We start from the raw sequence: 21,474 nt of genomic DNA, 5'->3' as shown, positions 1-21,474 counted from the left end.
ATAAAATGAGAAAAGACTCCAGCAGATGCATTCCTGACACACTCAACAAAAATCCCACAATTTCCTCTTTTCCAATGGGCAGAGCCAAGTCTGAGCCAGTGGAATGCACTCCCATATCCCTTCACACTCACAAAATCCACATCTTGTATCCCTGCACACTCCACCATCTCTGCAGCCAACATTCCAACACATAAGCTTTTCAACATCCATGCAGAGTTACCCAAATGTGGAGGGCACTGTTTCCACAGCATGGTGCTCAGCTCTGGCCCTCATCTTCCAACCTGGGCAGAGGCAGGTTGATCTAGAACTAGATAGCCAAAAGAGTACAGAAAGCCAAGAAAAGTTGTTTTGGGTCCTCCACTTCATGTATACATCAGATAAAGTAAAACATGAACAGATGCAGAAAAGAGAAAATGTTCCCAATCCAACTTGTATACTCAGGGTTGCCAACTCCATTCTGGGAAATGCCTGGAGATTTAAGGGCAATGCCTGGAAAGGGCAGAGTTTGGGGAGGGGGTTTAGCGAGAGTGTGATGCCCATAGAGTCCAGACTTTGAAGCTGCCATTTCCTCAAAGGGAAGTGATCTTTGGAGATCAGCTGAAATCCCAGGAGAACTCCAGGTCTCACTTTGAGGTCACAAATCAAAAATACACTGCTCCAGGCACAACAAGAGACAATTTAGTAATAGCCAATCATTTGTTTACAAATATACAACATGCAAATCCCAAATATAAAGTACGAACTATGGTGGGTCAATCCAGTACACCGTTTCAAATCTTCCTCAGGTCCAAGGATTGAACAGGTTGAATCCAAAAAACTTGCAGTCTTCTTTGCTCCTTGCTATCACTTTGCCGTGGGACCAAACCAGACTCCAAAGAGCTTACAATCTTAATAATTGTTATCACTTTTTGAATGGGACCGAACCAGACTCCACGGAACTTACAGTCTTATTTGCAAGAACGTGTGTTTATGTGGGAATCACCACAAACATTCACCAGTAGCCAAAGCCTACAATAATTATACAGGGAATTTTTTTTCTTCGTCTATCAGTATTAGTGATGACTGCATCAAATTTTGTTTTAATGCACTCAATGTTGTATGCCTTGACATGTGTTGTCTTACTGTGCATGTTCTAACAGAGGGGTTTGGCTTTATAGTGCTATTATTATAGTTTTATCAGCATTTCTAAACTGCACTGAAAAGCAATATAGTAGATTTGTTTTAAAATAATGAAACCCAGCCCCCCCCCCCGCCCACCCAAAGGCTCAGCTGTAGAAGAGGTCTGGCTTTCAATTAGACTATCTAGCAATGGACTGGAAAATGGACATTTAAAAGTACTATAAAGTACTATAAACAATGGACATTTTAAAGTACTATAAACAACAACCAGGACTTTTCTTTTTAAATAGTTGTCATCAAGTCAAAGCCAACTTATTAAACCCCTCATTTTTCAAGGCAGCAAACATTCGGAGGTGGTTTGCTACTGCCTGCTTCTGCACAGCAACCTGGTGGTCTCCCATCCAAGTCCTAACCACGGCCAACTCTGCTTAGCTTCTGACATCTAACAAAACAGGGCTAGCCTGAGCCATCCAGGTCAGGGCAACCAGGAATATGAAGTAGCAAAAGTCAGCCTTCAAGGCACTGGCAGCATCGGGAGCCCCAGCTCCTATGGCTTTGGGCACTTATTCCCATGTTCTTTGCAGGGATAGGCCAGAAACCAAATGACCAGCTTCTGATCCCAACACCGCTGTCTCATCCATCCCTTCCCGACAGCAAGCAGTGATCTATCCTATTCAAGCAGCCTTGACCTCCTTAGAGTAATGGTTTAAAGAAAAAAGTATCTGATTCATAAGCTTGGAAGTGCTTACAGAAGTCTTAACAATCAGAAGGGAGAGCAGAGTAGCATTTATAGTGGTGAGTAGACAAGAATTCCTTACCCCTAGCCACATCTAGAAGAAGACGACACTGGATTTATATCCCACCCTCCAGTCAGAATCTCAGAGTCTCAGAGCCGCTCACAATCTCCTTTCACTTCCTCCCCCACAACAGACACCCTGTGAGGTAGGTGGGGCTGAGAGGGCTCTCACAGCAGCTGCCCTTTCAAGGACAACCTCTGCCAGAGCTATGGCTGACCCAAGGCCATTCCAGCAGGTGCAAGTGGAGGAGTGGGGAATCAATCCCGGTTCTTCCAGATAAGAGTCCACACACTTAACCACTACACCAAACTAGCAGAAAAACTATGTGAAGTTAGCAATTCTGCGCAAGTATGCATGTATGCTGTTTATACAGCTGGAAGACTCTGCTTCAGGATACAGAATGGACTGTCTCGGTGCAGAATTCTGCACAGACACCTGTCATAATGTGAAAGACAGGTCTCTCTATTAAAGATGTCAGATGCTGCAATGAAGACCTTACTTTCTAGATTCACTGGATCATTTGATCATTTGTAACATAGTGGTCCACTGTGTAATACTTCATCTTATGGAAGCAGGTGGTGGTAATCAGATATTGTTTCTCTTTCTCTGTAAAAAATCAAGACATACATACCTGTAGTCTGAAGTATTGTAAACATTTCTTTGGCCATTTAGAAAGCTTTTCCCTGACCCAGTTACTTCTCTTTCCTTACTTCTCTTTCCTTTTCCATCACTCTTCTCTGCATTAGAACCTCCTCATATGTATTCTCAGCTTGTGTTCATACAACATTTGAGGGGGGGGGACCAGTTTCACTCTGAATATTGTATTTTGTCAAAAAACTTCCTTTTAAAGGTCTCTACAAGACCAAAAGCAACATAACTTCTACATTTTGGGGGTCACTGCATTCTTGCCAATTGCTTACAGCTTTGCTGGTTAGTTATTGATATTGGAACCTCTTTTGCAAATTCATTCTCCTAGTTGGGTATTTGTAGTCCTAGAAACAAACATGCAGCAATAGATCCTTCAAAGTGGGTTCAGGATTAGCTCTCTAGAGAAAGATGGACTGGCCACTTCTGCTGTTGGTGATATGAATGGCAAACCAGATTACATTTTTTGGGTGGCTTCACATGAGAGATTTGGCCTGAGCTAGCCCCGCTTCCCATTCGGAGTAAACGTGCATGATCACACAAGAACATCTGCCCTCCGAGCTGGACCCGCTGTCACGCAGCACATCTGCCCTCCGAGCTGCACCAATTGTCACCCTATCTCCAGATGCCTCCTATCCGGATTAGAAAGCCACCTGGATCATCCTGGTAGTTTCCCCCTGAATCGCATTTACACTGTATAATCGGCAGCTGTCTGAACACCCGGGCACAACTCATAAGCAGAAGAGGTGTGTGATCACACCAAGCCATTTGCAGCATCCCCTAACCCCTCTCCGAGGAGTGCTTGTGCACTCTCTGCTTGAGCGCACGTATCGGAGGATTTTTTTAAAACAACAGCTCTTTCCACTGCAGTTCCGTGGCTGAGGTGTGCCAGCAGTGTGAACGAGCAACCATGGACCACCGCCCGGATCCTGCCATTTCAATGGCGGCTGTCTGATCCCTCTGAAATGGATCAAACTCAAGCGGGCTTTTTTTGCAGACAGAATAAAATCGAGTACATTTCCCAGCGTGAAACCACCCTCTTACTTCAACTGCCATTATACCAGAACACTAACACTACAATCCCAAATCCTTTCTAAACCCATTGACATCAGTGGGTTTAGAAGGATGGATCTAGCAGGAACTCCTTTGCATATCAGGCCATGCACCCCAGATGGAGTCAGTTCTCCAGGGCCTACTGTAAGCTCTTGGAGGACTGGCTACATCAGGGATTTAGTTCCCGCAAAGAACTTCCTGGATCTAGAACAGAGGTGGCCAAAATGGCTTGGAAGCTACATATTGTGTGGCTCCTGGAGCCCCCACCACCTTGTTGGCCAGCCTGGAGAAGGCACTTCTCTCTTTAAATCACTCTGCCAAGCCAAACCAACCAAGCCAAGTTAAAGTTGCTTTCTTTTCCTCTCTCTCCTCCCCATCTGTTTTCCTCCCTCCCTCCTTCCCTCCCTGTCTTGCAACTCTCAAACATCTGATGTTTCATCTATGTGGCTCTTATGTTAAGCAAGTTTGACCACCCAGATCTAGGATTTACAGTTTTCCAGTTTGATACAGTAGATACATGCAATGCCAGTAGCTGCTAGGACAGTTTCATTGCAGCTGTCAAGGTCATACCGTTAATACTCGCATCCAAACTTCACTTTCAAAAAGTAATCTGTAGCAATCTCTGGCCATTACAAGACTCTCTATCAGCCATATTCTGTAATTCAGACAGTACAGCTCTGAACTTTATAAGTTGCTTCTAAAGAGAACAAGCAAATTTGCAGTTCTTTATGCATGCATTTTTGTACAGCAAAATCATTACAACAGGTTTGTATCAAAGCTGTTTCACGTGAGTCCTGGCCTGCAGACCAAATGTGTGTCCCACTTACTCGTGCATGTACAATTTCTTACATGCGTATCAAGCCACCACACATTTTCCCATGCTTTTATGTGGCAGGTATTTCCTTGGTTTACACTCGGGAGTAGAATTACACATGTAGTTTAAATACACATACAATGCAAAAGGGCAAAGGGCAAAAATGACACAAAGAAAGAGAGGAGCTGTTTAGCTTGTCCCTCTTGTGCCATTTTCGTGCCAAAAATTAGAACTCTATGCTGCTGTTATCCATAAAGGGGGAAAACTCCTAGATGCCCTTACGTTTTCCCCAGTTAGGGATAAAAACAGCTTGAGGAATTTGGGCAGCAAACACTGTGAAGTAAAAGACTGTAATAGCCTGTACCAGTCTCCCCCTTTAAGTCATAGTCCTGGCACTTGCATTGTGTTTAAAAAAAAAGCTTTGGGGAAAGAATCAGAAGTACAGACAACTTCCACCCACAGTGAACATCATTAACAGTTGAAGGAGACTTATACGCGTTTGAAGACACATGGCAAACACATGCTAAAGAGATAAAACCAATTACAGATCCCCAGTGCCTAAGAAATGCATGTCCCATGTGCTTTTGAACAGGCATCTCATCAACACACACTGTGATATCTGCCGTGATAAACTCTTGCCACATTAAAAGCTGCCCTTATGACCCGCATGCCAGCAGCTGCAGGGAGGGGCCATTCTGTATGCCCACTGACTGGGCAAACACCTCCCAGTCAGTACAATGCTCTATTGATCAAGAAACAAGAAAAATGGGGCAGCATATAAAAAGCAAGACTCTTTGGCTGGTTTCACACTGTGAAATTGACACGATTATATCCTGTTGGCAGGGTCAGCTCGCCCACTAGGCAAACTAGGCAGTTGCCTAGGGCGCCGAGATGAGGGGGTGCCAAATTGGGCACCCCTCCTCCTGGTGGCCATGACAACCACCTAGTTTGCCTACCTGCCTGCCTCTCCCCCCCACCGCAACCCCCTCCTGCTACCACCAGCCTTCCCTTCCTCCCCGGTGCTGTAATGCTGCTGCGCTCCATCATCCCCCCCTCAGAACACACCGAGGTTGGGCCCTACTGGCTTCGAGGTGGCCAGCACGCCATCTGATGCTTTGAAGCCCACGTGGTAGAAGGCTTCATTCCCCCTCACTTCCGGTTCCAGGAAGGAGGGGGGAGTAGATGAAGAAGATATTGGATTTATATCCCGCCCTCCACTCCAAAGAGTCTCAGAGCGGCTCACAATCTCCTTTACCTTCCTCCCCCACAACAGACATCCTGTGAGGTGGGTGGGGCTGGAGAGGGCTCTCACAGCAGCTGCCCTTTCAAGGACAACCTCTGCCAGAGCTATGGCTGACCCAAGGCCATGCTAGCAGGGGCAAGTGGAGGAGTGGGGAATCAAACCCGGTTCTCCCAGATAAGAGTCCGCACACTTCACCACTACACCAAACTGGCCCTCCTTCTCCTGTGTGGGTTTCAAAGCATCAGATGGCGTGCCGGCCGCATCGAAGTCGGTAGGGCCCAACCTCGGCATGGCACATTCTGAGGGGAGGGGTGATGGAGTGTGGCTGCATTGCAGCGCTGGGGAGGGAGAGAAGGCCGGCAGTGGGAGGGGCATGGTGGGGGGGAGTCAAGCCTCGTTGCCCGGGGGGGGGGGCTACGGAGTGCAGCATCGCATTGCAGCGCTGCAAGGGCTGGGGCAACGGAGGCAGGGGGGGCAGCAGGGAGGAAGCCTGCCTAGGGCACTATGTGCCCTCGGACTGGCACTGCCCGTTGGGGGGAAAAACTGCCTGATAGCTGCCCCTGAAGTGGCAGGATCCCAGCAGCAGTCAGTGGTTGCCCATTCACACTGCTAGTGCAGTTCAACCATGGGCCAGCTGCAGAAAGGTTTGGTTTTTTGTTTTTTTAAAGGCCCCCAGTGTGTGTGCTCAAGCAGAGAAGCACACCTAGGAAAGGGGTTTGGGGGGTGGGAACCCTGACCTTGCCAGAAATGGCTTGACGTGATCACACATCTGTTCTGTTTATGAGTCACATCGGGGCATTCAGTCAGCAGCTAATTATATGACCTACATCTGATTCAGGGGGATGATACCAGGAAAATCCAGGTGGCTTTTTGATGCAGATAGGAGGCATCTGGAGACGGGGTGAGTACGGGTGTGGCTTAGAGGACAGATGTGCCTGTGTGATCGTGCACTTTTAATCCAAATGGGAGGTGGGGCTAGGTCAGGCCAAATCTCCTGTGTGAAACCACCATTTCTCTCCTAAGCAAATCCCAGTTACATTGGTCCAGCACTGCGTCCCTGTCTCATGACAACCTTTCATATCCAGCACTGGGCTCATGACAACGTCAACAGATTGGAGTATCCGAGGTAACGCTAAAAACATAGGCTGCATCCACACTTCATTGAATATTGCACTATTGCACTCATTCTCAACTGGATTATCTTGAAAACACAGGAAAATCCAGTCACAAATTACTGTTATAGCGCAATCTGCAGAGATGTGTGAATACAGCCATAGACCAATTCCCCACTTGCCTTGTTCCGGTCTCGTTGCTCCTTTTCCCACAGCACCTCTGCTGGAGTTCACACGTAGCCTTTGGGCAGTGAGCTACCCCACTTCTTTTCAAGTTCCCTCCATGGCAGGCAAAAACCAATTAGTGCAAGGGTGTCAAACATGCAGCCAGGGGGCCGAATCAGGCCCCCAGAGCACTCCTATCAGGCCCCCAAGCAACTGGCTATCATCTGCTTCCGTCTCCCTCTCTTGCTTCCTTCTGCATCACAGCTTGCTTTGCCAGGCTTGCTCAACTGCATAGGAGCTACAGAGCAAAACCTGTATTTTCTCCATTGGCTGAGGCTCCTCCCTTGGGGAGGAAGGGTGGGAGGGAGAGCTTGCTTTGCCAGGCGCGGCACAGCTACTGAGCCAAGCCTCTCTTCCTTCTATTGGCTGAGGGTCTTTCCCCTCCTGGTTCCCTAGGGAAGGAAGGAAACAGCCAGAGCTTCCTTTGCCCAGTTCCCTGGGTCCCATGGGAGAAATACAAAGAAAGCACCTTTAAGACCACTAATATTTTAAGGATGGTTTTAAGGTTTTTAAAAAAACCTTTGCCTTTGTCCTTTATAAAGTTTATATCTCTGCTATCTAATCATAAATAGGTACACATATGGCCCGGCCCAACCTGACATGGCTCGGCCCTACAAGGCCTTATTTAGGTCAGATTCAGCCCTCAAAACAAATGAGTTTGACACCCTTGGGTTAGAGTTCTTCCTGTTCACAACCATCATATCTTTGGTCAATTTCTGAGACACTGCAGAGACATGTTACTCAGACATTAGCTGCGGTGGACAGCTCTACAACGAAGCAGTTAAGAGCTTCACAGACAAGGCGTTCCCTGCAAAAGGCACAATGGCAGCAATCCATTTCTTGTACTTCTTTCAATACAATAATCCTCAAGAGATTATTATGAGAATTCAGGGGACTGTCGTAAAGTGGTTTGTCTCCTTTGTCTGGGGACAGAGGGTGGTGCTAGGGGAAAGAGTTTCATCATGACACCCACTGGTGTGCTGTGTTCCTTAAGGTGCTATTTTCTCTCCAAAGTTATTCAGCATTTACATGTGCCTCCTTGCCCGGCTGGTGCAGAGCTTCAGGCTGGGTTATCACCAGTATGCCGATGACACCAAGCTATACCAGTTGGCGGATGCTCAGCTGGGCACTACTCCAGAAAATCTTGCAAGGGGACTGGAGGCCATGGCTGTAACGCTGAAACAGAGCAGGCTGAAGCTTAATTCATCAAAAATTGATGTCCTGTGGATGGAAAAGGGAGATCTGGGGTGGGGTATCCAGCTCCTGATCTTCCACAGCACCCCCCTGGCACCAGTACCAACTCCTTCCTCTGGATACCTCCTTGTCAATGAAGAAGAATTGCAGATTCATTCCCCGCCCTTCTCTCTGAATCAGAGACTCAGAGCGGATTACAATCTTCTATATCTTCTCCCCCCACAACAGACACCCTGTGAGGTGGGTGGGGCTGAGAGGGTTCTCACAGCAGCTGCCCTTTCAAGGACAACCTCTGCCAGAGCTCTGGCTGACCCAAGGCCATGCTAGCAGGTGCAAGCGGAGGAGTGGGGAATCAAACCCGGTTCTCCCAGATAGGAGTCCATGCACTTAACTACTGCACCAGACTGGCCCTCACAGAAGCTGCCCTTTCAAGGACAATGTGAGGCCTATGGCTGACCCAAGGCCATTCCAGCAGGTGCAAGTGGAGGAGTGGGGAATCGAACCCGGTTCTCCCAGATAAGAGTCCGCACACTTCACCACTACACCAAACTGGCTCTCATAGAGATCGTGAATGTGGCCAAGTCAGCGTTTTTCTATCCCTGCCAGGTTTCCTTTCTCACCTGGATCTAGCCACTGTGATCCATGCAGTCATCACCTCCAGACTGAATTACTGTAACTTTCCCTATGCAGGGCTACCCTTGAAACTGGCCCGGAAAATTCAACTGGTCCAGAATGCAGCAAGGAAGGGTCCTAACTGGAATCCCTGTCAGAGCACACATCCAGGCAGTCCTCTGCCAGCTGCACTGGCTCCAGACTGAATTCCAGATCAAGTTCAAGGTGTAGGCTTTAATCTTTAAAGCCTCTTACGGTCGAGACCAATGTATCTTCAGGACTGCATCTCCTGGCATACCCCCCCCCCCAAAGAGTGTTACACTCCTTTGGTAACAACATGCTAACAGTCCTGGGGCCAAAACCATTTATCTGGCTTCCAATCAGACGACAGCTTTTGGGGCTACAGTTCCTGTTCTATGGAATGCACTTCCCCATGAGATCTGGGCCCTGAAGAACCTAGCTCAATTCTGCAGGGCCTGTAAAAAGGCATATGGGTGAGACCAGGGAGTTTTATTTATACACTGCCCTCTGCCATTTCCCTCCCTCTCTTCCCTGGAACAGCGAAACAGCTTCTGTGATATCTGGTTAACTGGTTCATTGTATGACTTGGTATGTATAGTGTTTAACTGCTTATTTATGTTGTAATCTGAGCCCCCACAACTGTGAGGGAAAACAGAATAGAAATTGAGCAAATAAATAAGTTATTTGTTTGTTTATTTTACACCACATCCTTTCCCACAAGTGGGAACAGGGCAGCTACAACATAAAATCATCAACGGTTAAAAAAGATAAACAGTAGCTGACACAATACCAATAACAAAGACCCATACTTCAAGTCAGATAAGGATAATAAATAAATATAAGCAATAAATAAATATTGCTGTGACATATGCAGTCTTGTTGCTTCTTTTTGTTAAAAATTGGAACATTTCAAGCAAGTATCATCACCCCAGCAAGAGGGGAAATTGTCCTATATCCATCCAATCCCTTGATGCAAGAAGCTCAGGGCAGCATAAAATGGTTCTCTCATCCTCCATTTTACCTTCACACAACCCCATGAGGTAGCTTAGACTGAGAGAGTGTAACTGGCTCAGGTTCACCCAGTGAGGGTCAGTGGGTGTGGGATTTTAATCTGGGTCTTCTCCATCCAATACAGTCTAACTAGTTAACTATACTGACCAAATAAGGATAATGTGAAACACTGGAGAAAACTAAGAACACGATCCTGTCTTCTGAAGGGTTCATACTTACATAACACATTTTAAACTTGGATAAACTTATTTTGCCTCTATCACAGTAAAGGGGTTAGAATGGAGAAGTTGCTCTAGGAGTCAAGTAGCACTTTTAAGACCAACAAAGTTTTAAAGGCGCTACTTGACTCCTGCTTTGTTCTACTGCTTCAGACCAACACGGCTGCCCATCTGGATCTATTTACGAAGAATTAAGAGAGTTAATAACAACAGGGGAAGGAGGGACAACTTCCCCTGAGAATTAATTCCTGAGCCCATCAAACCACTGAAAATTCAGAGTGAGGTGATAAGTAATGGTGCATAAAATTCCCCAAAAGACAGCTTGCATGCCGCTACCAATCCCTCTCTGCAGTGGCACATGGCAGTCGGGAACTGAGATCTCAGTGGCTTGCCCAGTGTCTTAAGTGAACAAAGGTGTACATCCTTCAGAACACACTGTAGAATCCTTTGCAGCATTCCTGGGTTCCGTGATGGATGAGGGAGGGGAGTCCTCAGCAGGCAAGTCAATATGGAAATGACAACTTGGAGGTAGAAAATTTTGAAAACCATTTTGCTCTATGGCAATAACATCTGTGCTGGAAGCTCACTAGCACCTTGCCAAAAGACATCAAGACCTACAGTACCATTTATCCAAATCAACAACCCCAACATGAGAGTCTCATGGGAAAACCTTCCACTATTTCCACCTTCCTTTAATACAGACCACACAGGACACATCTGCCACCCACATATCTTGGCTACCACAAAGGGTGTGGCTGAGTAATTTCAGGTCCTTCAAGCAGGCTGCATACACTTTTTTAAAAAACCAAAGCTCTATGCCAGAGTACGTTGAATTCTGAACCCAGAAAAGCTAATCTCAAAAAACCTGTGAATTTATGCAAATTGTGCAGATTTACATATATTTGTTGCTATAATACAGTGCAGTCCTAAGAGTTACACCCTTCTAAATCCATTAAAGTCAACTGGCTTAGATAGGTGGAATTCTGTCTAGGACTGTATCGATAGTCTGCTAGTCATGGGAAAGGGTAAACAACAGGGCATTTTTATAGTAGGAACTCCTCTGTATATCAGGCCCCACACCCCTGATGTAGCCAATCCTCCAAGAACTTACAGGGCTCTTCTTACAGGGCCTACTGTAAGCTCTTGGAGGATTGGCTACATCAGGGGGATGTAACCTACTAATATGCAAAGGAGTTCCTGCTACAAAAAAAGCCCTGGTAAACAATAATGCAAAGATAACCACCCAATCCCTGACTAATGGAAGTTCTGCTCAACTTCTTCAGTGGCTTTTGACATTTCATCAGGCTTTGTCCAGTCCTACACATTTTTAAACCTATCTTTGCAGCTCTAATGACTGTTTTTTAAAAGTTAAAAAAGAGAATCAAAGGGTATAAATTCAGTAACCAGCAGGGCTTTTTTGTAGCAGGAGCCTATTTGCATATTAGGCCACAAATCCTCCTGGAGCTTCCAGTACTAAGAGCCCTGTAAGCTCTTGGAGGATTGGCTGCATCAGAGGGGTGTGGTCTAATATGCAAAGGAGTTCCTGCTGCAAAAGAAGCCCTGGGAACCAGTAGGCATTCATAGCCTTGACCTGGACCGAAGCAAGGTTGGCCCTGCTTACTTTTTGAGTAAGAAACCACCAAGGGATACTAGGGTGGTTCCGAAGAAGACTGCAGATTTCTACCCTGCCCTCTCTCTGAATCAGAGTCTCAGAGCGGCTCACAATCTCTTTTATTTTCTACCCCCACAACAGACACCCTGTGAGGTGGGTGGGGCCGAGAGAGCTCTCCCAGAAACTTCCCTTTCAAGGACAACCTCTGCGAGAGTCTGCGCACTTAAACCACTACACCAAACTGGCTCTCAGGCAATGGCAAGCTACCTCTGAACATCTCTTGCCTTGAAAATCCTACAGAGCTGTGACTTGAGAGCAAATATACACCTATACATACAAACGCTAGCCCAATCTCATCAGATTTCAGAAGCGAAGAAAGGTCAGCCCTGGCTAGTATTTGGATGGGAGACCTCCAAGGAATATCAGGGCTGAGATACAGAAGCAGGCCATGGCAAACCACCTCTGAAATGTCTCTTACCTTGAAAACCCTACAGGGTCACTATAAGTCACCTGTGGCTTGCTGGTACTTTCTACCACCACACACACACACACACACAATGCATTCACAGAATGTACAGAGTCTGATTGGCGGGGACTGAAGTACCAACCCTCAGCTAAAGGAGTAACCCTTATGCAGTGCAAGTACAGCAAGCCAGTGATGCAAGTCTCAGGGGTGATTGCCAAGTGTTGAGGATAGCAAGACGTCCTTTTCAGAAGCTCCATTTACATTCCCAAAGATATCTGCCATGTTTAGGCCAATACAAAGATGAGGGCTTATCTCAGCTTGAGGCCCAAGTTCCATGACCGATTTTTAACTTATTTTTGTGTCCATTCTTATTGTATGACCAGGTCTGAGCATGCAAGTGGAAGCTCCATATCTTGCACCGGTCCTGATTCCACCACACCTATTGCTCATGCTTTCAAGAAATGTTCTGAATGGGACCACTAGCCTGCTTTTGTCACAAGCATATTCAATCTGGGATAATACAAAATGTAGCTATATATGGGGGAGGGACATAGGCTCTCCAAGTGGCTGCTTGCAGTGAGGCTGTGAAATGGCTCTGGGTTCTGTCCAGCTGCCTTTGCAATGCCTTTGTTAATTGGCGGGCAGAATAAAGAGGTAGAGAACTGAATGGCCAGCTGGCTAGCCAGCTATTGCATCTGGAGGAGTTGCACGAAGGCAGCTGCTGTATCTCGACAACTCTCAGCTCTGAGTACAGAGTGTGGGGGGCGGGCGGGGGAATCTTCACTATGTCCAGGAAAAAGCACCAAGGAGGCCAGTAGGATTAGGTTTATTCCACTGCTGCTTGGTCAGCCACAGGCTCAGCAGCTCTAAAGAATCACAACTCTCCTTTTACAAGGTCAAAAGGAATACCAAGTAAAATCTCCAAAACTAGCACCAAGTCTGAGCACTGAGTTGGGTTGACATTTTATTGGTTCCAGAAGGGGGGGAAAGGCCAGATTTTCACTCTCTGGTGTCATTCCAAGAGCTGAGGAATCGAGGGGAGAATTTCATACCTACACAGAGTTTGTACTGTAGTAAAACGGTAGTAGCAAAACTATGTCGTTTCACAGAACTGAAGCCAAAGAAGGTATAGAAGATGATTCCCTTCCCAACCCCAGATCTGAAAGGAGCCAAGATGGATCTTGTTTGTCTCAATGAGCAAACTAAATTTAAAGAATCAGTTTCATCAATGCATCTCAACATTCAATGTGTTACTGCAACTCAGTTAATTAACTGCATAGTTGGGGAATTGTTTTTAATCAAAGCCACACATTTTTAAATGCTAACATTAGAGGTTCTGCTCCTTCCAAACAGAATACTGGCTATTTTTAAGAACTGGATTTATGCTCTTTATGAAAATATTGTACCAGTGGTAGAGCGGAAAGACGATGGTATATTGAGGACATTTTGCATGGTATGGCATTCCTACATATTTTATGCACAGGAATTCACATCCAACACATTAAGATTTTTCATGGCATAAGCATGTGGGGCAAATGGCTGGAAAGCCAAGGCCAACTACAACGAATGGGTCTGATCATGTAAAGCGGCCCTCAGACGGAGGGCTTCATCAAGCAAGGTGCTTTTCTCCCGATCATCACAGCCAGGCAGGAAAGAAAGAACAGCCCTGGAAGAGATCCAGGCAGAGACAAAATGTCTGCTTTGCAGACATTAATCTAAATGAGGGTTAAGTGTCTGGCCCAAAGCTTCATACCCAACAGAATTAGGAATATTCCCTTCCCTACTAAAGAGGCTTCTAACTCTTGTGTGACCCTCCTTTGGCACAGCCCACACCGACCAGAACCTCATTCTGCCACTTCAAGCTCAGGAAACAGAGTCAAACTCAGCTTCCTCTTCTGCAATCCCTAAGTTTTCAAGGACCTCTAAGCTGCTTTCCTGGAAGGTTTAGGAACCCATCGCCAGTCACTTAACACTGTTTCCAAATACTCTGATGACTGTGCGGCTAAATGCAACAGCTTCAAGCCTGTCTGGCGCAAGACCACCAAGGCTTCAGGAGGACTGTGGTGGAATTGCTCAGCCAAGAACAATGCCTTGTCTATGTCCAGCCAAGCAGCAAGCTGGTGGGGGGGGGGGGGAGGAGGGGATTCATATTCCCGGGCATCCACAATTCACAGTGTCCCGGCCTCATGCTTGGGGACTAGCTTCGCATTCCCACATACTGCAGAATCAACTGATTGGGAATTGCATAAGAAGCAAGGCCGGCTTCACTAAACCAGTCCGGTGGCTTCATGGGAGAGTGAAACCTATGCTGAGTAATAGCTGTACATTCTATTTACTTTTTGCAGCAATTATCTCATCCTTGGCATACTGCTGCACGTTTTATTGGGCAAAGCAAGTCGCTGCATAACACCCAATTAAATCATCTTATCTCCTGCTTGCATCTACCTTTATTCCCAGCGCACAAATGGGAAAAGCCAACTGTGTGGGGGAAGCATGTTTCATAGTAGACTGAGCCATTCTGACTCTCCAGAGCCTGGGAACTGGCTGGCCCAGTTGATGAGCTGTGCACTCCCTAGCAGAGCGTCAAGACGCATTTCTTGTTTCACAGGCAAGGAATGAGAACTCCGGGGTAAGCCAGGGCTTTTGCATCTGGATTGGTCATGTCTGCTTTATAAGGCACAGTGCTTAGACCCTTGGACAGCTTCGTGAGAGTCACTTTTGGTAACAATAAAAGTACATCTAGCAGAATGTGAAGGAGGAGGGAGGGCGAACAGCTGCTGTTACATCTGTCCAGATCATCAACACCCTTCTCCCGCTACCAGGTTCACACAATTTACAATGAAACATAATTCAATGTCAACGCAAGCGTTAGCCTTCCACGGAAGGCATTTCATAACAATCTCAAAGGAAAAACTGAGGCATGAAGCACAAATTTACCCACCAGTGTTCCCATCCATATATACATCTAGTAAGTATTCAGACACAAGTCCATACACTCCTCTAAGTATTCAATACCTAACTCACTATGTGCCACCTCTCACACAGAACAGACCTTGCATATTTACACAATTGAGAAGCGCCTGGCCTGCACAACACACACACCATGTATAGTGTGCACAATCCAACGCACTTTAAACATGCCGAATGTCTACACATCAGCACAACTGGCACTTCCCCAGTTGCTTCCCTCGCCTTGTCTGCTACACAAGCACGCACCTACTACAGCACAACCACACTGTGCCCTCTGCAAACGACAAGGTCTTGCAGATAACGCGTACGTTTTTCTCTCCCCTAGTGAGCCCGATTAAGAGAGATTCCATTTCGTTTGCGAGGGGCAAAGGCGCAGAAGAAAAGGCTGCAAGCGAAGCCAGATCCTTCCGGAATCCACTCTCCGGGTTTTTCAGCTCCGCCGGGCTGGGAAGCTGGAAGGGGCCGGCGAAGAAAGTTTGCTCCAAGTAAATAAAAGTGTTCCGATTGTTTCTTCCCATCGTGCAAATCAGTGCCGGGGATTTACTATGCCCCCCGCGCCGCCCCCGCCCAAGCGCTGCCTCCCCCCAGCAGGACGCCAACAATGGGCATTTCTTCCTTTGTGGCCGCGGCCACTTCGCGACCCTCCGGCGCCCCTCCTGCTCCAGTGGGGGGGGGGGGGGGGGGGGGAGAAGCAGGCGAGCCGCGTCCAGGGGCGCCGGGGCCGGGATCGCGCGCTGCAAGGGCGGCCTCCGCGAAGAAGTTTCCCGAAGTTTGCAAAGAGGAAACGAGGAGGCCGCGGCGAGGCAGGCCCCCCACCCACCCCGGGCACCCCCCCCCCTGCCCCGCGCCGCGCCCTACCTGCGCCGGCCGCCAGCCCCGCCAGCAGCGCCCAGGCCAGCAGGCTGCAGCCCCCCAGCCGGCCCATGCCCCCCGCTTCGGCGGCCCCCCTATGCAGCCATGGCAGCGGCAGCGAGCCCAGCCGAGCGGCGCCTCCTCCGCCTCCTCGCTCCCGGACCCTGGGAAACTTCGCCGAGCGAGAGCGGGGCGGGGCGACCCTGCTGCCCGGGGGCGGGGTCCGCTCCCGCCCTGCCTGCCTGCCTGCCCGGGCTCGGCTCCCACGCTCCCTCCCTCCCTCCCCGAGCAGCTCCCGCGCTTTCCCCTCCCCTCGCGGCCCCGCGAATGGAGCCTCCCTGGCGCGGCGGGGCTCGCGGCTGAACTTGGGCGAGCGGGGCCACTGCGGCGTGCAGGGCTTCCTTGCGCCGGGGCTGCAAGCACAACCGCCGGGGCAGTCGCGGGAGGGGCCGGGGCCGCCGTGCACTTTCCCACACGCGAGCCAGCACCCCCCCCTCCCTCCCTCCCTCCCAAACGTGACCCGAGCGCTGTTTTCCCGGGCATCCACATTCCCCAAGGAGAGGGAAAGTTTCCATCCGTCCCCCCAGATGAGGGGCGGAGGCAGCAATCCAGAGCAGCCTCTGCTGTTTGCAATGGCACCGGCGCAAGAGCTCACAAGGAACACTTGAAGCCCCTTCGGGAAATGGAGGGTTTCTGAACCTTTGAGCTTTCTGGAAGAGTTATTGTTGTGATTTATCATCCAAAAGAAAAAAGTTTGTGCGAACCGATGGCAGGCAAGGAGTGGGTTTTAGTAGCTGTTAAAGCAGGGGTCCCCCACCACGGGCCACAGAACACCCCATCAGCACGTTTCCTGATGCTTTCAAGGGGTTTTAAGAAAGTGGATAAGATCAGGGGGGCTTTGGGAGTTTTTAATGTTTACGGCATAATACAGACAGTGGCTTTCTGTAAAGTTCTTCAGAAAGTGGAGTACGTAATTCTAAAAACACAGGAGGACTGGATTCTGATTAAAGATGCTTGGGGCTGGGCTAAAATGCTCACTACACTTATTTGACCTTTTATTGGAGCCATAAGGCCTTCCTGGTGTTTTTTATAATTCAGATAGAAGTTGCTAATAACATCATTACATCAAGTTTTGTTCACTTTAAAAAAAAAAAAAACCTGTATGTTCCTGTCATAATCCAGCCAGAATCTCTCCTCCTGCATATATGTGCAAGGAGCAGTCGGCAACTCTCAAGCAATTGTAACAGTTGTCATTGTTACAGGTGATAGTGCAGCTCATGAAAGGAGGGCTCATGTGAAGGAAGGCCCATATAAAGCCAGGAGAAGAGGCATTTTCCTCCTTCTGTGCAACTGTGTTCTCTCTCTCTCTCTCTCTCTCTCTCTCTCTCTCTCTGCTTGGCTTCGCGAACGAAGATTTAAGAAGGGTGCAATAGTCCACGTCTGCTGCAGGCTCGCTGGTGGCTGACAAGACCAATGTGGGACAGGCAGGTCCGGCCACAGCGGCTGCAGGGAAAAGTCTGATTTAGGGTTGGTGCTGTAGCAGTGCGATTCTTCCTCAATCTCCTTTTGTCCTCAAGACCAGCTATGCGTGCGTTCTCAAAGGAAGAGACAGCCTGGTGGATGGTGTGCCTCCATGCTTTGCGATCTGAGGCTAGGTCAGACCACTGGTGATGGTTGATGTGACAGGTGCTAAGGGATTTCTTCAAGGAGTCTGTGTTAAATTCCTGCAAAATGACTGCAGCTACAGCCAGATGAGGGTGTCTTTAATAGCTCAGATCTTTGCTTATTTCATATGTATGCAAACACATTTTTAAACACTGCTCTTGAAGAAACGGGTCTGTAGTTTGGGGCTACTGGATAAGCAGGTGGCAGCTTCAGCCCCTTGCCTAGTGAGCATCATTTGATTATGTTAGCTAACTCAGGGGACTAAAGGGGAATCTCAGGGACACAGGTGTAAACTATGAAAGAGGCTCAAGGGCTCGAGCCCCCTCCAGGTTTTTCCAGGGGAGCGGAACCCCCCCCCCCCTGAGCAACCAATACAGGACTTGGGGGCTCAGGGCTCCCCTGGGCATCCAGTGCCAGGCATAGTGACAAAGTCCTTTTAGCGTATGAAAATGTTTTCCAATCCATTTTAGCTTTTCAAGGAGAGAATTCCTAACCTGCAGTTGGCAACCCTATCTCCTTCCCTTTATCTCCCCCTCTGACTTCAAGTTTCCATCGCCTTCCTCTTCCCTGCAGCCTCTACATAGAAAAATGACAGTCTTTCTTCATGGAGGGGGGGGGGCAAAATATGCATCATTCTCCTCTCCCCCTGTGTGATCTGAACAACAACCCTGTGAGGCAGGTTAGGCTGGAAGTGTGTGATTGGTCCAAAATAACCCAGTCAGCTTCCACAGCAAGAACCTAGGTCTAGCACTCTGAAGCCCTAACTCCTATGCCCAGGGGTCATTGCGTAGAAAAAGCTTTCCAGGAACTCATCTACATAACTTATTTGCATAAGTAATTTGCATATGCCACACACCCCTGACATCACCGGAAGTGTGTCAAAAGGCAACGGCCACCTCTCAGGCTCAACCCCAAAATCTCCAGGTATTTTCCAACTCAGAGCTGGCAATCTGGAGAAAAATTACTTTTTGAAAATAAACATAAAAACAAAAGAAAACAGCCAAGATGTTAAGTGATTTCAATATCACAAACATTTATCAGAGGGCATGCATGGCCTGTCAAGTTACTTTTGGGGGAAAGAAAGATGGGGGACAGATGACAGGGAGAGATAGAGAAAGGAAGGTGAGGTGAGGGGGGGGAGAAAGAGAAAGGAGGGGAGGGAGGCTTCTCAGTCTGCACGCCACACACAGGGAAATTAACTGGCTGCTAAGTTTGCAACCTCTCTCGTTGATTGCTTCCTTGACATGGTGAGAGGACTTGCATGGTTCAGTGAGGCTGTGGGCTATGCCATGCAGGGCCACCCAAGAGGGACAGGCCACAGCTGAGAACCCAGACAAAATGTGATCCACTGGAGAAGGAAATGGCAAACCACTCCAGTATCCTTGCCAAGAAAACCCCATGGACAGTAACAAAAGGCTAAAAGATATGGCGCTGGAAGATGAGCCCCTCAGGTCAGAAGGTGCCCAATATGCTACAGGGGAAGAGCGGAGGGCAAGTCCAAGTAACCACAGAAAGAGTGAAGCGGCTGGACCAAAGCTGAAAGGACTCAGCTGTGAATGTGTCTGATGGTGAAAGAACAGTCCGATGCTGCAAAGAACAATACTGCATTGGAACGTGAAATGTAAGATCTATGAATCAAGGTAAGCTGGAATGGGTGAATTTAACTCAGAGGATCACTACATCTATTATTGTGGGCAAGAGTCCCGTAGAAGAAATGGTGTGGCCTTTATAGTTAACAAGAGTGAGGAAGGCAGTAATGGGATACAATCTCAAAAATGACAGAATGATCTCAGTCCATATCCAAAGCAAACCATTCAATATCACAGAAATCCAAGGCTATGTCCAACCACTGATGCAGAAGAGGCTGAAGTGGACCAGTTCTATGAAGATCTACAACACCTTCTAGAATTAACACCAAAAAAAGATGTCCTCCTCATCATAGGGGACTGGAATGCCAAAGTGGGAAGCCAAAAGGTAACCGGAACAACTGACAAGTTGGAGAACAAAATGAAGCCGGGCAAAGGCTAATAGAGTTTTGTCAAGAGAACAAACTGCTCATAGCAAACACCCTCTTCCAACAACCTAAAAGCCGACTACGCATGGACATCACCTCATGAGCAGCACAGAAATCAGATTGATTATATACTCTGCAGTCAAAGATGAAGAAGCTCCTTACAGTCAGCAAAAACAAGACCTGGAGCTGACTGCAGCTCAGATCATGAGCTACTAATTGCAAAATTCAGGCTTAAACTGAAGAAAACTGGGGAAGCCATTAGGCCATTCAGGTTTGACCTTGATCACCTCCCTTATGAATATACAGTGAAGGTGAAGAATAGGTTTAAGGAACTAGAGCTTGAAGAACTATAGACGGAGGTTCGTGACATTGTACAGAAGGCAGCAATCAGCACTATCCCAAAGAAAAAGAAAAGAAAGAAAGCAAAGTGGCTGTCTGATGAGGCTTTAAAAATAGCTGAGGAAAGAAGGCAAGCGAAAGGCAAAGATGAAAAGGAAAAATTCACCCAACTGAATGTAGATTTCCAGAGAACAGCAAGGAGAGATAAGGAGGCCTTCCTGAAGGAACAATGCAAAACAATAGAGGAAAATAACAAAATGGGAAGGACAAGAGATCTCTTCAAAAAAACTGGAGAAATCCAGGGAACATTTCGTGCAAAGATGGCCATGATAAAGGACAAAAACAGTAGGGACCTAACAGAAGCAGATGAGATCAGGAAGAGGTGGCAAGAATACCCAGAAGAATTATACAAGCAGGATCTCAATGTCATTGACAACCAAGACAGTGAAATCGCTGAACTTGAGCCAGACATCCTGGAGTGTGAAGTCAAATGGACCTTAGAAAGCATTACTAAGAAAAAAGTGAGCGGAGATGACAGTATCCCAGTTGAGCTATTCAGAGTCCTAAAAGATGATGCTGTTAAAGTGATGCACACATTATGTCAACAAATTTGAAAAATGCAACAGTGGCCACAGGATTGGAAAAGCTCAGTTTATATTCTAATCCGAAAGAAGGGTAATGCCAAAGAATGTTCAAACTATCACACCATTGCACTCATTTCACATGCCAGCAAGATCATGTTAAAGATCCTACAAGCTAGGCTTCAGCAGTATGTAGGTCGGGAACTACCAGAAGTTCAAGCTGGGTTTCGGATAGATAGAGGAACTAGAGATCAAGTTGCCAACATTCGCTGGATTATGGAGAAAGCACAGGAGTATCAGAAAAATGTCTACTTCTGTTTCATTGACTACGCTAAAGCCTTTGATTGTGTGGATCACAACAAACTGTGGCAAGTCCTTAAAGAGATGGGAGTGCCAGACCACCTCACATGTCTCTTGATAAACCTGCATAAGGGTCAAGAAGCAGCTGTCAGAACAGGATATGGAACAACTGATTGGTTTAGAATAGGAAAAGGAGTTCAACAAGGATGTATATTATCACCCTGCTTATTTAATTTACCGTATATGCAGAGTACATCATACGGAATGCTGGCCTGGATGAAGCAGAAGCCAGAATTGCCGGAAAAAACATCAACAACCTCAGATATGCAGATGACATCACTCTAATGGCAGAAAGTGAGGAGGACCTAAAGAACCTCTTGTTGAGGGTGGAAGAGGAGAGCACAAAAGTAGGCTTGAAACTCAACATCAAAAAAACTAAGCTCATGGCATCTGGCCCCATCACACCTTGGCAAATAAAAGGGGAAGACATGGAAGTACTGACAGACTTCACATTTCTGGGATCCAAGATCATTGCAGATGGTGACTGTAGCCATGAAATTAAAAGGCGTTTGTTCCTTGGGAGGACAGCTACGGCGAACCTGGGCAGTGTA

The 21,474-nt window shown here is 47.5% G+C and overlaps 1 protein-coding gene across 1 annotated transcript in view; it reads right to left on the bottom strand.

The window, feature by feature from the left end:
• LOC132572077 (neurogenic locus notch homolog protein 3-like) overlaps window positions 1–16,037 on the bottom strand; it is a 115,411-nt gene extending 99,374 nt beyond the window's left edge. Inside the window, exon 1 of the mRNA XM_060238866.1 lies at window positions 15,971–16,037. Within this exon, the coding sequence (XP_060094849.1) occupies window positions 15,971–16,037 (67 nt within the window). The remainder of the gene's footprint in view (window positions 1–15,970) is intronic.
• Window positions 16,038–21,474: the final 5,437 nt, after the last annotated feature.

Source organism: Heteronotia binoei, chromosome 5, assembly GCF_032191835.1.
Source record: "Heteronotia binoei isolate CCM8104 ecotype False Entrance Well chromosome 5, APGP_CSIRO_Hbin_v1, whole genome shotgun sequence".
Taxonomy (NCBI): Eukaryota; Metazoa; Chordata; class Lepidosauria; order Squamata; family Gekkonidae; genus Heteronotia; species Heteronotia binoei.
The sequence above is the reverse complement of the archived record's forward strand: the minus strand, read 5'-3'. Positions and strand labels throughout refer to the sequence as shown.